At 43.0% G+C, this 26,559-nt stretch overlaps 1 protein-coding gene across 1 annotated transcript in view; it reads left to right on the top strand.

The window, feature by feature from the left end:
- Positions 1 to 3,585: 3,585 nt before the first annotated feature.
- Positions 3,586 to 26,559, top strand: part of CYTH2 (cytohesin 2) — a 35,753-nt gene continuing 12,779 nt past the window's right edge. The window contains exons 1-6 of the mRNA XM_083162627.1: positions 3,586 to 3,888; positions 21,808 to 21,955; positions 23,317 to 23,383; positions 23,677 to 23,795; positions 24,470 to 24,550; positions 26,301 to 26,413. Of these exons, the coding sequence (XP_083018753.1) occupies positions 3,870 to 3,888; positions 21,808 to 21,955; positions 23,317 to 23,383; positions 23,677 to 23,795; positions 24,470 to 24,550; positions 26,301 to 26,413 (547 nt within the window). The 5' untranslated portion in view covers positions 3,586 to 3,869. The remainder of the gene's footprint in view (positions 3,889 to 21,807; positions 21,956 to 23,316; positions 23,384 to 23,676; positions 23,796 to 24,469; positions 24,551 to 26,300; positions 26,414 to 26,559) is intronic.

The following is a 26,559-nucleotide window of genomic DNA, read 5'->3' as shown; positions in this document are numbered from 1 at the left end:
CCTGTCAGAATCAGCTTTGCCTGGCCAGCGTAGTCAGTGAGAAGTAGCGTAGTGTTCCCGCGGCCAGCGTAGTCAGCGTCCCTGTCAGATTCAGCATAGTGTTCCCACGGCCAGCGTATAGTCAGCGTCCCTGTCAGATTCAGCGTAGTGCTCCCACGGCCGGCGTAGTCAGTCAGCATTACGCAGTTACCATAGTCAGTCAGAGGTGAAGTGACTGCGGCTGTATTATTTCTGACACTCGTATAAGCTCCTTGGTAATTTGGAATGGCTTCAGAACCTCTGGCGATGGTTTTTTTTTTGTGTTCATTTTTTTTTTATTGTACTCTCACCTTGTAATAAATTTGACAACATTTGTTTAACATATATTCATATATAAGTAAAACATTGTCTGATATATTAAGTTGTGGGTTTTGAATGTACATATTTAAGTCCATTTGTTATAAAGAGAGACATAGCAGTGTCAATAATATTACAATCACGGCATCTGTTAAACAGAAACTAATGTTTCGGTTGAATGTTCATCTTGGACTCGGTATTCCTAAAAAGAGAAAAACCTGTGTGGGGTTTTCTCGCCACGTCAGCGAGAAGGCTGTGGCCCTGAGGACCCCCGAATATCCTTTACACCCCCCCCCCCACATCACGTGTTAAGGAGAATTGGTGGGTCTCCCTGCACTAATCGAGTTTCAAAGTATTCTGTGTTCTGGAGAGTTAATTTAATTCTGATTTGAAAGTCCCTAGGGAGGGAGTTTATGTAACTCTCTCAGGTGTCAAAATAAGTTTTTGTGAGTTTTTCTTTGTGCAGTGTGGTCTCCAGCCAATCCATCTGGAACAAATGGTCCTCTGACAATGTTTAACCTGCCGCAGACGGAGGAGGAGTTGGTGGCATTTTTTTATCAGCACCATTTGCTGCCACTGACACAAACCTGTCTTAATGGCCATCCAATGCGCTTGAGTATGAAGGAGTGTATGTGGAGCTGCCACATTAAAACATGCCAAAAGAAGGTCAGTCTCCGTGCGGCACATTGGTTTCTGGGCTGTCGTATCCCATTTCTTACCCTCATTTGTTTTATATTTTCATGGGCAGAGGAGCTCACAAGCATATCTTTTTGTGACAACAAAACAAAACCACCCTGCTGTATAACAACCTTATGCGGGAGGACTGCACCGTGGATTTAATGTCACAGCCCCAACGCCGGATTGGTGGTCTGGGAAAAATAGTGGAGGTGGACGAGAGTCTCTTTGTCCAGAGAAAAAGTCATGTCGGACGCATGCTGCCTCAACAGTGGTTGTTTGGAGGCATATCCCGAGACACTGATGAGTGTTTTGTAACGCCTGTGGACAGACGTGACGCCAGCACCCTGATGTCCACCATCAACAAATATATAGAACCGGGTACGACTTTATATTCTGATTGCTGGCGTGCATATAACACTGAACAGCTGGAGCAGGCAGGGTACCACAATGCACGGTTAAACCACAGGTCTTATTTTGTGGATCCGGAGACTAGGGTTCATACCCAAAATATTGAATGCCTTTGGGGATCTTGTAAGTAGCGTAAGAAAAGGCAAAGGGGCCCTGGGTGCCAAAATCTGGACTCCTATTTTCAAGAATTTATTTGGTGCAAAACTGTCCTCGCAGAAAACGCTTTCCAGCAGATTCTATATGCCCTAACTCTGCTACCAAAGGCCGACAAAGCAGACGACACAAATGCAGACACAGCTGCGTCAGCTTCAGCTGCATTTGCCGTGAATGCAGAAATTGAAGAATAACTGTTTTATTCATTTTATTGTCTTGTTATTTCATATTATTGTACTTTAAGGACGAGATGTATGTCTTCGCGCACCCCCCGCCGCGATGCCAGCGCAATGTACTAACATATGCGGCTGGCATCGCGGTAATGGAGCCCCCCCGCGATACCTGTACTCTGGTCTGCGGGGGGTCTCCGTTACCTCCCAGCCGGCTTCTGCAGCCTACACGCTGGGGACAGCTAAGCAGGCTGTCCCTGGCACCTCCTCCTCCCTGCAGCCGGAAGGACGTCCGGCTGCGTTGATAGGGGGAGGAAGGACTTACCTTCCAGGGTCCAGACGGACCTGCAAGAAGGTAAGCCTAAGGGAAGGGGGAAAGGGGTGGTCGGCGCGGCGGGGTTGCGGTGACGTGGCGAAAAGAAGCCCATAGGCTTCTATAGGGTATCGCCACCCAAAGGTGGCGATACCCTGCCCTGCGATAACGGTGCGGCCGGGTAATAGTACATAGGAAAATGCGGTAAAACGGGAGTTTTACCGCATTTTCCCTTTAGTACATCTCGCCCTAAGTGTTTTTTTCTTCTTTGTCATGACATGTCGTCATTACTGTCTCAGATGTATATGTCAGGTGTGCATGTGTTCCTGAAAACCTCCCACTATCCACGCCAGCCCGAAAGCGTGGCGAACGCAGCGAGGGGACGCGGATTACATGTATTCCGTGGGGCTCGCCAAACTGTATAAGATCAACTCCACGCCGTGGATAGTGGGGGTATGAACAGGCCGGGGGGGGGGGGGGGGGGGGCGCGTAATGCGTGCACTCATCACGCTTGGGGCTGGCGTGGATACTGGGGCTTTGAAAAGGAGATATTTGCCAGCATGTAACATGGAGTACTGGCAAATGCCTCCTTTATTGTGCATGAACACACTTGCGCCCTCATCCCCCCTTTGTGCACGAGACGCACGTGCTACGGAACCCCATAAACCCGTTTCCCTGAAGCGGACACGGTTGCCGTACCCTGCCGCAATAATTACTGAGGTGCTCCTGCATCTCAGACAGATGGAGCGCCTCTCCGCATGATCCCCTTTCCGCCGGCGTCCGCCAGCGCAGGGGATCTGGCGGTTACCGGCGCTGTGTGAGAGGCACTCACTAGGCTTGCCAGGGACAGAGCCGGGCTGCCGCGGAGTCACTACGCTAACTACGCTAGGCAGCCGTTGGGCTACGCTGACAGCATAGCTTAGCCTACTCTGAAAACTTAGCATAGCCGGGTGCTTTGCTATTACACAAGTACCGTTTATTTATTTTCAGCCTGGAGGGAAGACATGCTGTAGTTATTATTCGCCTGTGAGCAGGACTACGGTCGGGGCTACTTACCTCTTCATCAGAGAGCCATGTGTATGCAGACCGCCCTAGTGCTCCTTACTATTTTATAGTGCGCCACGGGAGTCAAGGTGCAGCTACCAACCAACTACAGAAAGCTATGCTGTCACTGTTATAATCTGTCCCTGTACTATGCATATACCAGCAGGCAGCAGTACACGATGTTACACACCAAGGAATGTATGACAAACTCCATCAGCATTTCCTCTCTCACTACTATTAGCTCTACTACAGTAGTACTGTGTTGTGTGAATTTCATCACGACACAGCGACAGCCCAGTCTCCACCCCGCCGACGTCTAGCTGGCTGAGCTGCGTACGATCCGCAGACTCCATTGGTCAGTGAGACCGAGTACCCGCCTGTAATAGGGAGACTGAGGACAAGATTGGGCGGATTACGTGTCCATCAAGAAGCAACGGACGTCCTCGGAACAAAGGCGCTCTTTAGCCCCGCCCATCCCTGGCCCAGCCCGGACACAGATCCGAGACTTTATTGGTTGGCGCCGCTGTCGGTTGGCCGCAGTGGGCGGAGTGTGTGGCGGCTGCCATGGCAGCGGTGGGAGGGTTGTAGAGGAGACTAGCATCGGGGTGGAATTGGCCGATGTGTGCGATCTGGTCGGGGAGCGGGGACAGGAGAATCAGCTCAGTCGTCTGTCTGCAGGGGTGACCGTCCCGAGTGGCGGCAGCGGACCGAAATTTGTTATTTCCGGTCAAGCTCAGACCTCGGACCCGGCCACCGCCTCCCAGAACATGGAGGACACCATTTACAGTAAGTGCTGTGAGGCCGGGACGTATTTCCCGAGAAGAGCGTGTATTACGGTGCTGGTGGTGAAGAGCGTCGTGAGGACAGGACGGGGGCTCAATGTCGTTGCTGTGGTGGGAGATGGCACTATTGTGTCCTGTGAGCAGCATGTATGAGAGGGGGAGGGGGCTTCTGTGCGCTGCTATATGCCCCACCTGGGCTGTGCTGTGTTGTGTGCCCCTTCTATGGGGGAGGGGGCTGCTGGGCCCTGATATACCCATGTTGGGCTCTGCTATGTAATCCCTGCTGGTCTGGGCTGCTCCATATGCCCCTGCTGGGCTGTGCTACTTTATACACCTGGCTGGGCTCTGCTATGTACCCCTGCTGGGCTGTGACGCTCCAAATGCCCCTACTGGGCTGTACTGCTTTATACACCTGGGATATATACCCATGCTGGTCTGTGATATGTGCATATGTTGGGATGGGCTGCTGTATACACACAGGCTCTGCTATACCCATGCTGGTTTGTCATATGTGTCCATTCTAGGCTGTGCTGCTGTATATGCACTGTAGTCCTGTCGAGAGATGCATACTGTAGCTGCAGACAGTGCTGATCTTGTTACTGGAGGTGTAAACCAGTATGCATTGGATGAGATTGTAATCTGTCTGCCACCTGATACAGGGAAGTGTCTTGGTGGTGTAAGGATAGGGGAAGGTTTAAAGGTAACATTTGCCATAATGTGTAGTAATGTGACCCTTCCTCTCTGGTAGCAAATATGCAGGAGCATGTAGTTCACTTCTGTATGAGCCAGTGATCTGGCCAACATTGATTTCATATTGGTCATTTTTTGAATTGGCTATTAAATGAAGAACAATTTAAGTAATGTTTAATTATGGACTGGTATAATCTATGCATTGTAATGGGTAAGAAATATAAGTATAGTACAGCTTTGTTTCATGAACTTGATAGTGATGGATGAAACAGTATATCAGTTCATCTTTCCCTTTTGTTTTATATAACAATAATCCAAGCATTTGTGTGAATGAAAAATAAAAACAATCTTGAAATACCAGCCGTTTTTGTGACACTTTACACCCATACACAATGCCCCTTGAACCACCCAGGAGTTTCCCAGACGGCAGGATCACATACGATATATCGTATGCGTACCCATTTCCCCCCTGCTGGGAGGCTGTCCAAGTTGGTGGTTGGACGTGCATATCTCCGATCTCTTGATTCCAATCCGGGACCGCACATCAGATGTCAAACACACGCAATTTGGCCACTTTTCACCCGATTTCTTGTCCCGATCCATTGGAATCAGGTGAAAAGTGGCCAAATCGCACTACTGTATGGCCAGCTTTTAGCTTCACACAATATTTACGTAATGTTTAATTATGGACTGGTATAATCCAGAGGTCAAGCATTGTGGACATACTGCTCAGTAAGTTCTTGGTAGTTGTGCTCCAGTTATATTTTATAGTTGCCTACCAGTTTTATATTGTATGCTACTGGAAGGGAAAGGAGTTGCAGTAACAATTGGAACATCACGTCCATATTCTGTATAACATCCCCTCAGGCGTCACAAAATAGACATTGCAAAATAATCTTGAGTTGTTGCAAAAACAGTGACTTATTGCTTGACATATGAGATATTCATGATCTGGTCAGAAAGAATAGGGTAAAACATGATAATAGATAGATAATAAACTTTTTCCTTGTTACATATTAAGATAATTTTTTTCCCAAAATGGTCATTTTCAGACACAATCTCTTGCCCTGCTTTCTATGGTTCTTTTCACTCCTTAAGTGCTGTACTGCTGTATATGTCATTTGTACAGCCTTATCTATTATACTGTGTTCAATTCTGGAGCCCAAATCTCCAGAAGGATACCGGTTGAGTATCCCTTATTCAAAATGCTCCGGGCAAGAACCATTTCGGATAACGAGCTATTCCGTATTTCGGAATATTTTTATATTTCAATGAGCTATCTTGAGGACGGTACTCATGTGTGAACACAAAATGCATTTGTTTTATAAACACATGACATAGACAAAAATATATTTTATTTGTGCGTGATTTCAAAATATGCAACAAAGTTTGCTCCGTGTGTATGCCCTACAGCATCGCCTGCATGGAAAGCCAGTGCTTGCACTGGCTTTCCCCAGATCGGCATACGGTCGTATTGTCGACTGCATTTAGGTCGACAGTCATTAGGTCAACACCGTTGGGTTGACAGGTGGGAAGGTCGAAAGGGTTCTAGGTTGACATTGGTCAAGGGTTCATGCCCTACCATCCACTAGGGTGTGGTGGGAGAATAAAATAGTGTGCCGAGAGTAGCGAGGCACCGTGCCTGAAGCATTGTGAGGGGCTGCGGTTGACTTCCAACTGTGTCCATGTCGACTATGTCGACATCTGGGTAAAAAAACTGTGAAAAAAACCCATGTTGACCTGTCGACCTAACTATGGTCAATAAAACGATCCACAGCCCCCAGATCACGGGGCTTTGCCTATTAGGCAAGCATTGCAGTGTGCTGAGTGTTTTGTGCTGCAGCACGCCGCTCAGTCAGAAAATCTGGGACAATCATTATTTAGTGCAAGTTTCATACCATGTCACCCGTAGGACTTTAAGCAGAAAAAAAAAAAAGTACATTCCGGAAACTAATTTTTTTTTTTTTTTATAACAGTATCCCTCATTTGGATAACAGATATCCAGATGAGGGATACTCAACCTGTACACGATCCCTGCTACCAATGCCTGCAGTGGGGCCATTTTGCATGGCCCTCATTAATCTGCTCCCGCATCTATACATGCAGACGATGGAGTGGGCATTAATGACCTGCGGGAGTGTGCATCGGCCATTGGGCAGAGTATAGACAGCGGCCAATATAATGAACGATATGGCTCAGAATTGCAAAATGAGTAATATCGCTCATAATATCTCTGATAACTCTCCCGCGTAATATTTTAAGAATAATATTATTACTAGTGTTCATTCTAGCACCCGCTATCTTTGAAAACCCATGCAGTTCCTCTTCCCTGCCTAGGGTGTCTCTGTCTGCTGTGGTGTTTCTAGCACATGTCTGGTTTGCATATCATTGCTGATATACAGACCACACTGTGCTAGAAGCACTCCAGCAGACAGCGACACCCCAGGCAGGGAAGAGGAACTGCATGGGTTTTCAAAGATAGCGGGTGCTAGAATGAACACTATTATTACATTTACAGCACCGCTTCCCAATAGTGGACTGTGACATCTCATCATGGGGTTGAGACTCCATGTTGCTGACTGTGGGGCTGATGACTAATCTCTCAGTCAGTGATACAAGTAATCTGAAAAACCTGTTGAGTTGTGTGTTACTTAAGACTCCTGGCATCCTTTTGCGCCTCCACAATGCTGCCTTGCATGTGGGGTCTGCTGACAACACACGTGTGAAAACCATTCTGCGGTTACTTGCTGAAGTCCTGTAATAATTTTATTGTCTGATGAGGTCCCAGTGCAAAATAGTTTAAGAACCCCTTACTTACAGGATTATTATGCAGGAAGGTTACACCATTTCTAAGGCTTTAATTTACATATCATGTTGTATACTTTTTTTTTTACTAATGTTGGATAGTAAAACAAGGCTCCAGTAGAAATGTTGGTACTTGTGTATTATAGCAGCGCCCCCGATGTTGGTCGTACGATGTTTTTATCGCATCACATGCCATACACCCGATGGCATGCGATGCAACGTGATTTTTGCCCCCTATACGATGAAAAATTACCTTCACAGGTATCCGCGTCCCCTCGCAGGCTTCACAGGTATCCGCGTCCCCTCGCGGGGCTCGCCACGCTTCGGGCTCGGTGGCTCGCTGCGCTTGCCACACTTTCTATTCTCAACTCCACGCCGACATGGATAGTGGGGGTATGAAAAGGTCGTAGGACACGTACCGCCGCCCCTCGCGGGCTTGCTGCGCTCGCCACGCTTCGGGTTCACGTTTATAGTGGGGGGTGGTGTGGGGGTGCATTTAACATTGTAAGCACCCATTAGGGTGCTTATACAATTTTTAATCGCATCACATCGCATTGTATGGCATTGTATGCCATATACAATGTCATACAATTTTAAAATTGTATGACATTGTACAACATCGCGCGATATCGCATACCATCGCATGCCTTTTGGTATGCGATGGGCGCCGCTATAATACACAAGTACCGAAATGTTCTGCTGATGTACATTTCTGCCAGATGATGGTGCTGAGCAGAACCTTCCCTCTAGGTTGCCAGTATACCAGGCTTTCCCTACCTCTGTCCTCACAGCACACTAAAGGTGCATACGCACTAACCAATATTTCAGCCATTCAATTGATCTGCTCTGTCATCCAGTGTCTATCGGCGATATGTTTGTGGACAACGTCTTCCATACACATTGCGTCTGCGTTGTAGCACAGCCAATGTTTGATATTTCTAAAATCATGTCGGCCTATCGAGATGTGTGTATGGGCGATCCACAACTGCTCATATACTCACTGCAGAGATGGTTGACAGAGCAACTCAGCAGGTGCATGTAAGTGTCCACCACCCAAGTGTGACATCAGCAGGTAGCGTGTATGCAGAACACACTGCCCAGTCCGTCTAGAGATAGCTCTGCAGATATATCTATAGGTGTGTACCCAGCTTAACAGTCCAGGTCTTAGTGATTTATTTAGTACCTCAGTTATTCTGATTTCACTATATGTGATGAAGCTTGGATACTGTATCAATAAAATATGTGCTCTTAAGCAGGGTACACACTATACGGTGTGTGACACCGCTGATATAGTTAGCAATATCGGCGGTGACTCTGAACGAACAATATTGTTCAGTGACCTCACAGAGACCCCTACCGAACATGCATTCGCTGATGATATAGCCAGATTTGACTGCATGTTCAGATGGCAGGGCGAGATTGTACATCGTTAACAATATACTGGGTACACCCTAAATGATATGCACGATAATATCGTTAATGATAACGTACATATTGGTTGCTAAAATGACATAGTGCATACCCAGCTCACCCAGACTGAGGTGGGGAATTGCCTGCAGTATTCATTTAATTTCTGGTATTTTTTTTTCTCCTCTTTAAAGCTGTTTAAGTACCCAAATACTTTCATAAACATCGAATGAAGAGGTGCAGGTATAAATCATACTGTAGTTTGGGACATTGGCCAAAGAGGCCAAAGCATCCTTCCACCATTTTCAGTTACAATAAAATCCCAGAATCCTCTTTCAATGCCTTGGTTTAATTCAGAGGCAAATTCATGGATAACCCTTCTGATCTGGCTAGAACTAATCCAATGCTCTGACGGGAACTATGATGGAGAGCAGTGCCAATAGCTCACCGTATTCAACTGCCTCCCCTTCACTCGCCTTTTCCACCTCACTGGATCTATTCAAAGAGGTGGAAACGGCTAGTGTGTCCTTTAAACCGGCGGGACTCACAACAAAATGCAGCGTACCTTGCCATTTAAGGGAATCCTTGACCGCGACGGGCAAACATTGAATATAGTGAGGGGGGTTCGGTGGCGAGGATGGCTTTTCTCGCCATACAAAGCCCTCTCGCCTCGGCATTGAATACACCTCAATTAGTAGGTGAAGTAATTATAACCTAAAGTGAAATGTAGTTACAAAAACTACACAGCTGCACTCTTCTAGCCGACTTTATGTAACCTCTAGACTGAAAGCTTATTTTTTCATATATTTTTAATACTGAACTATATTGTTTTTTAGATTAAAAAAATGTATTTGCTTTTTAAAAATACTATTTATTATTTGTTTTTATTCTCTTTATTTTATATTATGTCCAATTGCTACCAAGGTTGTTTACTTTGTCATAATTACTACTACTGAATTACATTTTAAAGAGGGCTTAAAGGCTTAGTCCATACATGTGTGGTGCTGTCATGAAAACCACTGGATTTGGTACTTTGTGCTGAATAATGCTTCCCTAAGTACTTTGCTTAATACGTATTATGCCAAGTAAATCTGTAACATACGTTTTTGCTGATTTAACCCCTAATTTTAGTCAGCTAGGTGAGAAATTTTGATGGTTTTTGTGTTGTGTGGTTTTTTTTTTTTATTGCCGTATTTACCATTTTTCTTGTTAGAAAGTTGGATCCAAACTTGCAGCTTCAACCGTTAAGGGGTGCACACACTCTTAAATTGTGCCAGGTTTTCAATTCGATTTTGCTTATAGAAGCAAAATCGATTCGAAATCAAATGGTTTTTAAGATGCTTTCGATCTGCATTCGATTGGATGCGCACTCCTGTAGACTGTGCTGACAAGGGAATATAGAATTCGATCCAGTAAATCGAATGGGCACACTGTACCTTGAATGTAAATCGATATCGAATGCAAAAGTGCAGATCGAATGTGAAAGCAGAGGCCAAATTGAAAGGGGGTAGAATAGGGGAAACCGAAAGTAAATCGATATGTGTGTACACACCTTTACTTGTGTATACTTAGCTTGTACATGTTGCAGTCAGTGAAACTGAAGAAACACCTGTATCCCCTGTTACAACAGAAGCTGTCATTTTTGTACAATATCCTATATAATTAGAGGTTAATGCTGTGCCTCACCTCTGAGGGGAACTCAAGTGTTTGATGGGCAGACAGCCTCTACATGGCGCCCCAACAGACCAATTCAAGTGTTGCTACATTCTGGCTTGCACTGACACTTACTCTACTGTTAATCTTGTGCTGTCATTTTGACAGGCTGGTTACTAGTTGTATATTAATTAATGTCTTTATTTTTTGTGTACAAGCTTTTAATAAATGGTATCAACCTTTTAGATGTTAGGAACTGAATGGAATAGTGTTTAATACATGTACAGTATTATGCTATTACATTGTTACATTTTAGACTTGTGCTTGTAAACTCTGGGGGATTTTAGTATTGTATCTAGTTCTGTGACCTGTTGACCGTTGGCATAATAAGATGGCTATATGCTAATTTTGACATTTAAAAAACCCCTAACTGTTCTGAACGATCTGTTCCTTGATTCGATGAAATGTTTGTAACTGAAGGAGAGCTTTCTTTATCATTCATCAGTTCCATTCGAATCCTATTGCTATGAAATGACTGTGGGACTGGTATATTGCCTATTCCTAAAATACTTTGGTATTTATTATTCAATGTTGAAGCTTTTGGGTTTTGTAACTGAAGAGCCCTGTACACTTGTGAGGCATAGATGAAAACGTTTTAATTTCTGCTGGACCAAAGGTATTGCTAGGGTTAATTTTGTTGGAAGCCAGTATATTTCTGGATTGTGGGAGGAAACCCGCACAGGCACATAGGGAATATACAAACTGCAAACAGTAAAGGCCCCCATACACAGCAGCGACTTCTCCCCTCAGCCAAATCACCGGCAATCCCCCTTTGACATTCCCGGGCGACAGGATCACAGGCTATATATTGCATGCAGTCATTTTGCATGCGATATATCGCATGTGATTCCAACCAAGCCTGCCCTGTTTTTTTTTTTTTTTTTTTTATTCGATTTTGTTTATAGAAGCAAAATCAAATCCACATCGAATGGTTTTTAGGACACTTTCGATCTGCATTCGATTCGATGCGCGCTCCCGTTTTCTCAAAATCGAACAGAAAAATCCACTGTGCAGCTAAGGAAATATCGAATTCAATCAGGTAAATTGAATGTGTACAATGTACCATGAATGTAAATCGTATTCGATATCGAATGCAAAAGTACAGATCTAATGCCAAATTGAATGGCAAGATCTAATGCCAGATCTAATAGAAAATCGAATCAAAAGTAAATCGAAGTGTGTGTACATAGCTTTACAGTTTTATATCACATCTACATTGACATTTTTTGATTTGCATTGAAAAATGTGGTGGTGGTGTTGTTTTTCTTTCCCATGACTCCATTGTATGAAAATGATTGGCTCTTTGCAAAGGGTCCGATATTCTTAGTTTCTTGCTTTTCCTGTCTACATCCTTCCCAGCTATTCTGTGCTCTTATTGTCAAGATGACTTTCCTATAGACACTCCCTGTTGAAATGATTGTCATAGAAAATGTGTTACTTTTTACTATGGCTTGTGAAGCTGCCCAGTTGAGTGCTGCAAGTCTCATTCTCAATTTGTCATTTTCAATAACTTACCTTATCCATTTCTGACAGTTGTACAAAAATTTGTCAATCTCGGGATCCCGGGAATTGTCCCCAAAATGTCCGGGATTTCGGGATTAGACACTGCAGTCTGACAGGCAGCATCTGAGCCCTTGCTCATACACTGCCTGGCTGTTCCCGACCCCAGCGCACAGCGTGATTAGGTCATTGGTCCATTCTGCTGTACCGCCGAAGCCGCCAGAACCCTCTCGTAGCTTGCTCCCGGCTCCGCTTTAGAAGTTTAGTTGCCTGGAAACTCTTCAGCAACTCCACTTCCTGGCACAACACCAACCCACTGCCTCCACCTGCTCCCCCCAAGTAAGTTAATGTGGGGGACATAGGGCATTTTTTTGTTAGGGATGCCAATCTCGGGAATCAAAGAATTGAGCCTTTTTTTAATCCTGATTCCCCTGATTGGAAAAATGCCCCGGTATTGGCATCCCTACCCCCATGTAAGACACCTATTGACCCATCTGCTCATCCAGGTATAAAACTGGTAGAGGCACACTGATTAGATCATTTGCTAATGAAATAGCTTGCCAGATGGAGCTGACCAAGTTTGAAAAGGAGATCATTCTAGGCGGCTTGATCGAAGGTATGCATGTGAGAAGCATTGTGGATGTTCCTACATTGACTATGTCTTTTTTCATTAATGCATTGAAAAGGAATGTACAGTGAGTGAATGCATCTTGCCCTGAAACCCCACCAAAACTGCAACACAGGGAACAGAATGCTAATCAGGTATATGTGAACAGGCGCCATCCCATGCATAACATTGCACACAAGTTCAAAATGGCCACTTGTGCCGGTGTTGATAAGAACACATGTAGGTAGGCCCAAGCACTTTGATATTATGGGCATTGAAAACCCTCTCGTCACAATGTAGAATTCAGCCCAGCTCTTATGATAGTGTAAAGAGCGCAAAAAACTGGACAGTGGAGCGTCACCGATCGATATGGAATGACTAATAACAATTTCCACTTCACATCAGGTGGACGTGTTTGGTGATTGCCAGGAGGACTTCTGATGCCAGAATGTACAGCAGTGATTTTCAAACTTTTTACTTTGCAGCACGCTAAATAAGATTTAAAAAATTGCCAAGGCACACCATGAGATCCCCACAGGGCAAAACACATTGGCCCCCACAGGAAAAAAAAAACCTATTGGCCCCCATATATATATATATATATATATATATATATATATATATATATATATATATATATATATATATATATATATATATATATATATATATATATATATATATATATATATATATATATATATATATATATATATATATATATATATTTGGGCACACTTGAGAACACCTCAAGGGACACTAGTGTGCCACGGCATAGTGTTTGAAAAACATTGATGTACAGCATGAACAGCAAATCTTGGAGGTGGTGGTGTTATGATGTGGGGATGGTTCAGCTGGTTTGGCATGGGCCCACTGGTTGTAATGCATTATCTCTGGAAAGTATAAAGGTGTTCTCCACAACTCTGTGCTTCCTACATTTTGGCATAAGGAAACAACAAATGTCTTAATCTGGATGACAATACCACCTGTCCTGTTTCAAGGCTGATTCTGGTCAGGTATAAAGAAACTTCGTTATCCTGGATGGACTGACCATTTTAGATTCCAAATCTTAACCCCATTGAGAATCTCTGGGAGGATTTAAGCTGCCTATACACGGAGCCGTTCGCCGGCATCCGTTCTGTACTATGCGATGCGCGCATCACATAGTACGGTACAAAAAGTATGTGCTGCACATACTTTTTGTACTAGGTACACATCGTATCGGATCGCAGTGCATGCACAAGGCATGCGATCCGATACGATGTGTACTTTAAAAGTACAGAACGGAGCCTCAAAACGGAGCATGTATGGGCTCCTTTAGAGCGAAGGGTACATTCTAGGCTGACTCTACCTTCTTCATTGTCACAGTTGGTCTCTGTACTTAAGGCAGAAGGGTAAAATATACTGCCTGCTGTTGTGCAGGAACTTTGTACTGCGGACACCAAGAGGGGTGACTGCAGTAATCACTGCACATTGTGGACCTATAAAGTACTGACATGCATAAAATCTCATTGTTCTATATGCTGTTGGGCATCCAATCAATTTTGTCTACATTGTGTGTTATAGATCACTGCAAACAATGCTGACCAACTCCGCTACAGTCTTTCTCATGTGGTCAGTCATATCGCTCAGAATTATAAACATTGCAACTGATCCCATTAATGTTTGATCAAAGACATGTACCCTGATTTGAGGCTCACCTAGGCATTGGTTTTATATTACAGCGAAAAACAAAATTGGGCGTTATAATAATTTTTATCTGACATTTCAGTTTCAGCCCGTGTTTTTTAATTTAATTTTTTACACTGTAAAATGTAACCTGAAAAAAACACAGGATCCACAACACGTTCCCAAATCCATGTGCTTTTGTTATTGTGGCTGCAAAAAACAAGCACTTATTGACTATTTTTTTGTTTCTATTGCCTCCAAGCAGGTCATGGGGGGGTATATAATCCTCCGCCGCTATTCCAAACGGGGGAAATAGAGGCGTTGAAGAGGGATCACTGCAGAACGAGCCTGACTTTAAAAGCTGTCGGGCCTGTTCTGCCGATAACAGCTGTGGATTGTCGCAATCCCGGCCATACTGTAGATCAACAATCCACGGCCATTTTCGTGGGCACACCCCCTTTCCGCCGATTGGCAGGCGGGACATTGAATCCCACCTGCAGATTTGCTGTCGGGCAAACCGCGAATGGGCCAGGATCATGGCTGTCGGCAGGGATCAAAAGCCGGGACTGCATACCCTCCTTATTGTTTTACTAATTGGAACAATTGCATTGCTCAGATAGGGGAAAAACAATTAAATTCCCCTTTAGAGAAATACAGAATAGGCATTTATGAGTGGGTACATAGCCTTGCCCATTGCAGCCAATAATTACAGACTGAAAGCAAATATGTATTGGTGGCTATATTATTTCTTTGCACCTTTTTTTTATAAATTGTTCAAAGATCTTATAAAGGTATATTATTCTGCAATAAATATACTTTCCCTTAAAATAGCTTATGAAGTTTTGCTAAATGGTAACATGTATTCAATAAGAAATTGTGTTTGCTTTCCTGTAGTTGCCTAACTTGCGTAAGATGATTATGATCAATAAGACAATGTTACCTCTGTGTTTAGGAATTCATTAGCATGTTAATATTCTTTAAGCACCAACATACGCAGGGCTGAACAATACAGGAACTGTGACAGACACCAGTGTACATACACTTATACAATGGCATGCAGAACTGAGCCAACTATCTGGGTTATATGAAGTCCTATATTTCCTGCTTCTAAAGAAGAGAAATGTGTCAAGTGTGCACGACAAGTTGTATCAAATATTAAAGGGTCACAATACAAACCCCCACAACACTGCGGTCAATTCAGTTAGCGATGAGAGGGGCGAATTGCTTTTATACCAACATGCAAATACTGCCAATGGACAATATCTCCTTCAGACTTATACATTTTTGTACACAGCTAGCAAATCTGGAGATCTTGTAATGGGGCCTACACACGCAGCGATTTAAGGCCCCCATACACTTGGGAGATTTTGTCAGATTTGGGCCAATTAATCTGATGGTGACTGACATGACAAGGACCACATTACAGGACATTTCCCCAGCAAGTTGAACAAGTGTATGGGGGCCTAAAGGGGTATTTTGTACACAATCTCATTAGATCGCTTAGGATATGCCCTTACATTGCTCCATGTGTTGGGTCCATAGCGTGCTGGATATTAATCGCCGGGGCAATAGTGACATGCGGGGCCTTGCATCGCTGTCGCAATGCCCCTACACACGGAGCGATGTAGGGGCGTTTTCTGAGCAATGTTTTTAAATGTAACTACATCACTCAGAAAATGGCCTGACATCGCTATGTGTGTGGGCCCCATTAGTAATTTACATTATGCCTGGTCTGTGAGATCTTTTACGACAAGAATTCTGGACACAATATGCCATTTATGTGCATGTATTTTACTGCTCATGTAACGGGAAATAAGCTCTGAATGTGGACCTTATCCTGCCACCAGTTCACAAGCTTTTGCCAGGTTTCCAGCATTACTCACGAAGTCACAAGGTAAAAAAAAAATGGGTTTACAATCTTATAAAGATGGCTTTATGTAATATTTATTAGGCTGGTATTTGAAGTATCCCAGGCCACAGCTAATTTGCATCTTGACTTTTTGCTAACGTATTAGAGATGTTGGTAACAATGAGTCCCCTTATGCTGTTCCCTTGTTTGCCACATGTGAGAGGGATAAATGGTCAGCTGTTTGGCCTCTTTGCGGAAATATCGTACCCCTTTGCGAATAGCATTATCTCATCATAAGGCCTGCATGATATCCCCGCCCTGTGTGTTCTGCATTCCGCAGTACTACGCTTGTATCCTAAGGGCAAGTATGCTCCTACCAGGTGTATGTTCTACCTCTTGTGACCATTCTTGCATATGTTCATCATAGTATGTTATTCATACTCTGTATATTGCTCTCAAATAAAGGGACCAGTTTAATTCCGTGTGATGGCTGCAACGTGCCTGTTGCGGGCTGGAACATCGCATGTGTCTTCCTTGCATCCCATAGTAGCACAAAGGAAAATTTGCAATGCTAAAGGTATATTTGCTATATGGCAGATATCAGGTGCTAGGCAGTCATCAAAAAGAAAGAAATGGGAACGATCTGATTGGTCATAACACGGCTTGTTATGTTTTTCGACCAACCACCGTGCGTTTGAACATGCCGCTTTTCCCCTTTGATGGTGTGTAAATTGGTAATTATTTGTTTTTCTAAATTGACAAATGAAAACAAGTGCCTAATATGTTGTACTAATACTGCTTTCACATTGCAGAAATGGGTATTGACCCTGTATTCTTAAATGGGACTTTAAACCGGGTCTGAACCTTCAGACCTTTCACATTGCAGTTGAAAACCATTTTAAAAAGCATTTAATACCATTCACACATTCAACCCGTTTAACCCCCAAGGGACACGTTTCAAGCCATAGAAATAGAGCCATTCACACTGCCTAAAAAACGGCTTTGAAACGTGTAGGACTCTGCTTTTTAAACGTGTTGAAATACCAGTTAACTTTAACCAGTAAATCAACTCTGGCACTTTCACATTGCAGCCTTAAACATTTTAAAATGGAAAAAAAAAAAAAAAAAACGGTAATATACCGTTTTAAAAGTGCAGTGTGATGAAAGGGGTATATGTAATCCGGTTTGTTGGTATTTGTCTCTTTTAATCAGACTTGGTACAAGCTCAGATGTTATTGTTGCTTAGATGAACAAAGCAGAAGTAACAGATCCTTTCATGTTGAACAAACCTGCAGTCACAACCGTGTTGTCCATTCGATATTATGATGTAAATGTTTACTGATCTGTCCTGTCTAGCATTTTTTTATGAAGGCTGTTTTTTGTTTTTGTTTTTCCCTTCGTTTCTATTTTGTTTCCTTCACTACCTAATATAAAAAAAAAAAAAAATCCTCATTCGGTGTCTCTGGTTGATCTGATTAAAAAGGATCCTGGTTATATTTGTCCTAAATAAGACGTAGCCAGGCAGAAGCAGGTGTTTGGGTTTTTCCTTAACTGGTACAATACAAGTAGTTAATGAAGACATAACTTGCCAAGCAATTAGAAAAGTCATTGTGCTGTGTAAGACATGAATAGATAAAGAGATCAATACAGTCACAGCAAAATCACCATTCCACACAGCTGGGACTGATGATAAATATGTGCTGTCAGAGCAATACAGTAGCGTGACCTTTAACACTAAGCAGCAAAAAAAAAAAAAGTTAATTAAAATAAATAGCCATTATTCTCCCACAATAATACACTGGAACGATATTGTACTGTACCTATTTATTTTGACGCACTTTCATTGTCATGATTTATACTCTGCTGCTTCAATGAATAAAAATAAAAAAATAAATAACTGTGTGTTGGTCCGGAACCTCCTTTTAATGCGGACACATCGGGTGCCGGGGGGAAGTTAGTATTGTTAGGTTTTTAGATGTCGACAGGTCTGTGGGAGGGCTTAGAAGTAGTTATGAGGGTATTGGGAAGCAGGGAGGATTGAGTTGCGAGTGGGCAGGGGAGGGGGTCATGCTGCAGGGACTGATACCCACTGCGGAAGCTGGAATGCCCTGTGAGGCGGAGGAGCGAGCTGGGCTGTGGGGGGGACTTGACTGGCCCACACAGAGCCCCGACCTCAATCCCATTGAGCACCTTTGGGATAAACTGGAATGGAGAGTACGAGGCGGGCTTTATCCTCCAACACTAGTGCCTGATCTACAAAATAAATGGACGCAAATTCACACAGTATAACTCCCAACATCTGTGTATTTATTTATTTCTTAAGTTTCTTATATAGCGCACACCGATTCCACAGCGCTTTATAGAGAATATTTGAACATTCACATCAGTCACTGCCCCCAGTGGAGCTTACAATCTATATTTCCTACCACACAGACATTCTAGAGTTAATTTGTTGGGAGCCAATTAACCTACCTGTGTATTTTTGGATTGTGGGAGGAAACCCACGCAAGTACGGGGAGAATATACAAACTCTGCACAGTTAGGGCCATGGTTGGTATCAAACCCATGACCTCAGTGCTGTGAGGTAGTAATGCTAACCATTACACCATCTGTACCTTTAAAGAAGAGTGGAAGCTGCTTTAGCTGCAAAGGGGGGACCAACTCATTATTAAAGTATATGTATACTGTATGATTATATTGTCCATACAGTCCCTGTTGGTGTATTGGTTAGGTGCTGGAATACTTTTGTTCATATAGAATATTCTATAGGTGAACTAATTTTAACTGTGGTTTAGAGTTAAATGTAAACTCTGACCTTTATTTTCTCTATAAACACATAGAAACCTAAAACTTGACTTCTTGGCCCATCTAACCAGAGGAGGGCTGGTGAAATCTTTATTTGGCCATTACCCTAAACCAGTGGTCCCCAAACTCCCACAGTGCACATTTTCCAAGGACCCCAAACAGTGTATGTTTTACAAGTCTCCACACAGAAGTACCTGTAAATTAATTAGCCTGTGACTCCTTTTAAAATGTGTAATGAGTATACATGTACACCTGCTGGGTAATCTGGAAAATATGAACTGTGTGGGACCCTTGAGGGTCAAGTTTAGGAACTGCTGCCCTAAACACTCCTCCTTAGTATGTAAGAGCAGGGCCCTCTTCCCTCATGTGGTTTTTCTGTTCTTATTTGAACTATGTTTTTTACACAAACGGTCCACGTTTTCCAAATTTTCTAGCTGCTGCACAGATTAAGTCATTAGTCAAATGTGCTACAATTATTCCTACTATAGATCCATAGGTTGCCTGAAAAACATGAACTGTTGGTAGTTCTATGCCATACGCCCTCGACTGCATAAAATCCCACGGTTTTCTGCCACCCTGGTACTTATATCAGTGTCGTTTGCTGATGCAGTTAAGTTTTATATACCATGTACTACTTGTGTATTATCTTGGACTGATGATCCCTTGTGGTATTCTATAAATAAAGGAGAATAGCACTTCTTTTGGTCAGCCGCTGGTCCCAAGTTTAAGCTTTACCCTTTAAGCTGTGATTGGCTCATTTGAGATAGTGACCCTGTCCACCAATAAATGGATGGTATCTAAAGCCTGTCTGTGTCTCCTTCTCCTGTACTAGTCTGCACAAATGATTTGATGACCAGCTTTCTTTGTTGGTGGAGAGAGAGAACAAACAAATCCTGTTGGACACAGCAGTGCATCCTGTGGGACCCATTTATTTTGCTAGAAAGAGTGCCTCACTATATAGTTACATAGGGGTAGATGTATGAAGCAGTGAGAAGTGCCGGGTACTTTATCACCGGCCAATCGGCTCCTGACTGTCCCTTTTTAGACCTAGCCTGTAACTTTAAAGTCAGGAGCTAATTGGCTGGTGATAAAGTACCAGGCACTTTATCACTTCTCCTCCCTTATCACCGCTTCATAAATCTACCCCATAGTTACATAGTAGGTAAGGTTGAAAAAAGACTTGCGTCCATCAAGTTCAACCTAGGTTTTTTTTTTTTTTAATCGCTTATCCCTTGCTGTATAGTATTTTCCAGGTCCAGTCCAGTCTATTTAACCATTTGAGTGTCAACGTTGCTGTGAGAGATCCTGAATATATCTGCTAAAAATGCCAGCATCGCTCACAGCAATTTCTATTTTAGTATTAATACATACGAAATACAGACAAGTCAATTAGCTGAAGTTTAATTAAATATTGTACCCAAAAAAAGAACATTCGCTGTGAGCGACGCTGGCATTTTTTGGCTGATATTTTCAGGATCTCACAGCTGCATTGGCACTCAAAGGGTTAATGAATATGTAAAGTGTGCCTGTTCCAATACATTATGTTCACTGCATAAAAATAGAAATGGCGTTGAGATATAGAAAAGAGATACTGTAAGTGTTCTGCCAACTGTCAGGCTCTATAATACCATAGAGATGATTTATTTTTATCTTTCCATGTACATTTTGAATGCTTGAAATTAGTGTATGTACCTGCTTAGCGAGTTAAGTTGACAGCTGTAACGCCATAATGTAGAGGGATTAATGAAAGCCCTGCACAGTGAAGACCAATGTACATCACTGATGAGAAATTCTGTATGTACGTCTTTTACATGTCTGGTTCTAGCACGCAGCTATATTTTACAACATTTTGTTGTTGATCACTAATGCCCCTTTTTCACCAGAGCCTCGACCCGTGTTATTGCCACCCCAGTCGGGCCAGGTCTTGGTGTAAAAGGGGGGGGTCCTGTTCCCCGGGTGTCTGACCCAGCAAACGTTCAGGGTCGGACACAGGGCTTCCCCGGAGTCAGGGGACGGGTCATCCGACCTGGGGACCCATTTCCACCAATAGGACCGCAACATCCTGCGATCAGTCCGGAGGTTGGGCAGGGGCTGCGTGCAGACAGCAGCTGAGGCTGGGAGGAGGTGAATGGGTGATGTCATCTCCAAGCGCCAGCTCAGGGTCCGACTTCACCGGCATCGCCAACCCGGCATAATGCCGGGGGACGCCGGTGTAAAGGGGAACAACTGACTGGTTGCATCCGGGTTCAAAAACCGGCAGTACTGGTGTAAAAGTGGTATAAGTTTATATTAATTTGGTAATACAGCAACTATTACTATATTGTAAGTACCTGGTTGTAGTTGCGCTCCTGTGCTTTTGGAATTGCACAGAACACAGATCTAATCTTGAACCAGTGAATGCAGTGAAAAGGGTAATAAATAAATAAAAATACCATCATGAAATAGAACTTTGTATTGCTGCATGCTGAAAATGATACCATGACAAAGCCATGTCATTTAATTGCAGAGGGTCATTTTACAATAAACTCCTATCTTTACTTCCAGAACGCACACACAGGCCTCTCTGTCTTCAGGGCCAGCTGGGAGATATTTGTATGGAATAAAGCGGCAGTTATTGTGCCCAGTACTGTGCTTGGAACAGTTTCTAAATCATTTACTGTAACTGTTAACATTGGTTCCATTGATCAAATGCAATCTGCAGTAATGGCCGTGGAAGCGGGTCCACCAATTACTTTGACTCTGTTTTTGGTATAGGGAACATAGAGTAATAGGACTGTCCAGCAATATAACAAAGAGATGCATCTTACTTTCCCCAGAAGTACTTTTACTGCTCATGGTATTAGCTGCTGAGAATGTTTGTTTTGTCGCTTCCTCTCCAGTCCCCGCTGACCTGACTCCAGAAGAACGCATTGAGCTGGAGAACATCCGCCGCAGGAAACAGGAACTGCTGGAAGAGATCCAAAGACTACGTGATGAGCTGAGCGAGGCCATGAACGAGGTGGAAGGCCTCGAGGCCAATGAAGGAAGGTATGACTGTACCACAAACCCTCTTATGCGGGGGCTTTGTAGACCTGTCGGCTCTTATTGTCGTAATGTCAGTTGAATATTGTTTACTTACGAGCGTGCACAGAAAGTGTCATCCGGCATTAGACGCAATTGAAAGGTCTTCCTTTTCTTCCATTCAGGTGAAATAAACCTTTGTTTTAAATTACATTAAGTTTATTTTTGTGTGACGAATGGCCTTATGTTATATATTAACTGTTTGTTATATAGCGCACACATATTCCGCAGCGCTTTACAGAGTATAGTTGAACAGTCACATCAGCCCCTGCCCCAGTGGAGCTTACAATCTATATTCCTTCCCACATGTACACGCACAGACTTTCTAGGGTTAATTTGTTGGGAGCCAATTAGCCTACCAGTATAATTTTTGGATCATGGGAGGAAAGCGGAGTACCCGGAGGAAACCCACGCAACCAAGGGGAGATTTGTGGTTTTGTACATAGGACCTTGTGTCTCCAATTGATTTGCCTTTATGAGAGAGATGGTTATACAGATTATCTTTTGAATTTATGTTGACGTACATGCAGGCAGGAGTAGAGCAGATACCAGTCGGTATAGATAGATGCTCTCAGACACATACTTTTTTAGGCCGTATGGCATGAGACTCCACGCCCGATTTCTGGGCTGTGGACTTTTTACTCAATTTTGCGCCTTTGCTTCTAGTATACAAGATACTTAAGCATAGTATTTTTGGAGCAAGAAATTGGTATAAAGGCTCATATTAAGCCAAACGGTTCCTGGTTCAGTTGTTAGACCTGTCTTTTGCTTATTTGCATACTATTCTCCTCCAGTTTACATCTTAGTTGACTTCTGGTGTACAAGTGATTTTAGGATAATTTTTTTGGTGCGGCTAAGTTACAAAGTAGTCCAAGTGGTGTGCTAATGCGGGCAATTTAGTGCGAATTAAGGGTAGATGTATCACATCTGTTTTCAACTAACGGAACCTGTTACAGAAGTGGTTTTAAAAACATGCGCTTATGTGTTTTCCTCTGTTTGTCCACCTAGGTTATGACCGGTAATCACTAGCACTGGTTTTGCCTATCACACTAATGATAAATAACGTTAATTTGGTTATGGTCCATCAACCCGTGGCACCCAGTTTGGTTATTCCTATTACAGTATCTTTTTCAGTGCTCCCTTTTTTGTTCTGCCTACGTCCACTCAAATACAGATTTATAGCACACCCTCTGCAGGCCGCATCTACAAGTTATGATGCTGGGTGGTGGTGTTGATTGGTTTAAAAAAGCTGATGTCATCATTTTCAAATGTATGCTAATAGTTGAGTGCTTATTCTTTAATATTGCTCTTATTTCTCCCTTATACAGTAAAACTCTGCAAAGAAATCGAAAAATAGGAATGGGTAGAAAGAAGTTTAATATGGATCCTAAAAAGGTACAAATACATTTATATTATTTGCAATCGTGATCTTACTTTGATGACTTATTTATAAATAATCTGGCTTATCCTTCTGCAAATGATGCCGCGCATAATGGTGTGGAAAAAACACGCTGCTGTAGTCCACCCACTCACCCTTGCCGTGATTCAGCATGCCGCATTGTACTGTTTCTTCAAAATAAAACCACCATATTTATCCTAGTTTAAATGTTATTGTTAAAAAAAAAAACCATCATATTCATTTTGAGTATTTCGTACAGTTGAAGAATTTTTCTGTTTTCTACTCCTAGGGGATCCTTTTCCTTCAGGAGAATGAGTTGCTCAGGAACACAGCGGAGGAAATAGCACGTTTTCTCTACAAGGGGGAAGGGCTGAATAAGACTGCTATTGGGGACTACCTAGGAGAGAGGTAATGTAGACATACACTGCACGTGACACGCATTAGCCTATGGAATACTGCACTTCTGGCTGTAAATGTCATTGTGTCAGTGAAAGGATTTTATTTGTATCAGTGGGGCAGATGTATTAAGCCTTAACAAGAGATAAATGCAAGGTTGATAAGGAGAGATAAACGTCCAGCCAATCACCTGCTAACTGCCATGTTACAGGCTGTCTTTGAAAAAAGTCAGTAAGGAGCTGATTGGCTGGACGTTTCTCTCTTTATCACCCTTGCAATTATCTCTTGTTAAGGCTTAATACATGTGCCGCAGTGTATTTTATTAAACCTTTGAGTTCCAACATCTCTGTAAGAGATGTTTAAAATATCCGGTTAAAAATGCCAGCGTCGCTCACATATGTTATATACAGTACATTCAAATAAAAATATTGTGTAAAAGATTATAATTCCTATATAAGGTAAACATTACAGGACATTACAGTTCATTAAGAACCTTTGCACCTATTTTGACAAATTCAGTCAGCACTCAAAGGGATAAATGTATGTAGCTATCGGACAATCCATGACAATTGTGCTTGTGAATAGTGTTTTCCCATAATACGTGTCTGATGGTAGAGTTTGAAATACATTAAACATTTAGTGACACAAAATAACTTTTTTCTTTTTTTTTCCCTTGCGGTTTATAGAGAGGATTTCAACATCGCTGTCCTTCACGCTTTTGTGGACCTTCACGAGTTTACAGACCTGAATCTGGTTCAGGCTCTCAGGTCAGTCACCATGCGTATCTCCTCTAAAGTCCCAGACTGGTTCCCATTTTCCTTGGTGATATGCAAACAAACAGGAAAGCTAATCTGTAATAAGGAAGTGCTCTGTTTTACCACAAAGAATAAGCTAAAGTCTATTCAGGAAGCTGTAAAAATAGTAGTTGCTATGTAGTACAAATAAGGATGGTGAGGCAAGATATGTGCTATTACTGGTTTGTTCACTTATTATGCAATCTGTAAATATGACAATCAATCCTGGGCTTTTTCCTGCTTATAAGCACCAGTATGAAAGGCAGACTATAGCTGTCTGCCAATGGCATTAGCATAATCCTGATGGTAAACCCATGGTGTGAGGAATTCTATAGACAACAGTTAAGAGAAGCTTTAACCATACTATTAAGTAATAGTACATGTCTTGGTACATTTTTCTGATAGTTATTGAGTGTTTGCAGGGGAGGACTGTCCCACAGGTGTACTGGGAACGGCCCAGTACACCTGGCTCCACCCCCTCGTCTAGGGGTCAGTATCATGGATCAGATTGCTTTATTGGTTTGTTTCTATGGAACATACACCAAGATTAATCCTCCTACCAATCATAGTGGATAGTCTTGACTCACTCTTACCTTGTTTTTTGTTATAAATGGGCGCTATTCCGTGTAGGTCCTCTGTAATGGTTGGCCAAGTCATTCTGGTGGCTGGCCACAACACTTAAGTTTGGGTTCCTAACTTTGCATTCCCTCGTGGGCCATTCAGGCCACAGTCCGACAGTGCATTGTTTTTATTTCTTCCAAAGGTTACTTTGGATGCACATAAACATTTTTGCTTTGCACCTAAGTACAGTCCTATACAGCAAGAAAAATCATTTGCCAATTTAACAATGACTTATTGTGGCAGAACTAAATACTTTGGAGTCTGTGGTCTTGAATGATTTCTATGGGCGGTATTCAATGTGAATACCTGCGAGGTGCAGCGAATCCTTTTTTGGATTCGCTGCACATTCGCCACGTTCCGGAGCCGGCGGGCTCCGGTATTCAACGAGTCAGGGGCAGCGAGCCCCTGACTGGCGAATATGAGCTCCTGCGGCGATTGCCGCAGGGAGCCTGATTACGGTGCCAGGCAGAGAGATGGTAGTCTCTCTGCCTAGCCCAGACCTTTGTGGGGGGTTAGGTGGGCTCCCCGGGTGCCAGGCAGCACAGGCTGCCCCCCCGGGGGTGCCAGCAGGGGAGCGTATATTCACTACACACGATCGTAATGATCGTGCAGTGAATATATGAATATGTAATGAGCGGCTCGGCTCCGGCGCCCCCTGCTGGCTGCTGTGTAAAAAAAAATATATATATATTATTTTTAAAATTAAATATATATTCATGTGCTTACAGCACATGAATAAAAATAGCATGCCCCTCCTCAGAATAAAATTCCTGATTTTTTGACACCAAATGTAAAAAACAAAACACTTTATTTTAAAAGTTCACATTCCACTTCGCCATAAAAAGATAGCGATTGCTACTCGGTGAATCATGGCGAAAAAAACCTTGAAATGTATTCGCCATGTGGTCATTGAATAGGGTGATTCACCGTTTTTGTCAGAAATTCGCCAAACAGCACAAATTCGCCATAAAAACCTGGCGAATCAGGCTCATTGAATACCGCCCTATGTGGTGGCTTCATCAGTATCATGACACGAATATATTCCATGTGATTTGTAATGATTGGCGGGGACTTATTTTATTGTTCTCTCTGACTTATGTAGACAGTTTCTCTGGAGTTTCCGCTTGCCTGGAGAGGCCCAGAAAATCGACCGTATGATGGAGGCATTTGCTCAGCGATATTGCATGTGCAATCCTGGTGTATTTCAGTCCACAGGTAAGGAACAGCATAGTAGCCGTAGGCTTAAGCCAGTGGTCCTTCTTTACAGTATATATTTAAGTACAGAAATGTTTTTGCCTTTTTTAATCAAATCTGTTGTTCAAGTCAGTCAAGTCATTGTGTGGTACAGATCAATGTTCTAG

The sequence above is a fragment of the Crinia signifera genome, chromosome 19 (genome assembly GCF_055691185.1).
Source record: "Crinia signifera chromosome 19, ASM5569118v1, whole genome shotgun sequence".
Lineage (NCBI taxonomy): Eukaryota > Metazoa > Chordata > Amphibia > Anura > Myobatrachidae > Crinia > Crinia signifera.
Note: the sequence above shows the minus strand (reverse complement) of the source record. Positions and strands in the feature narration are given on the sequence as shown.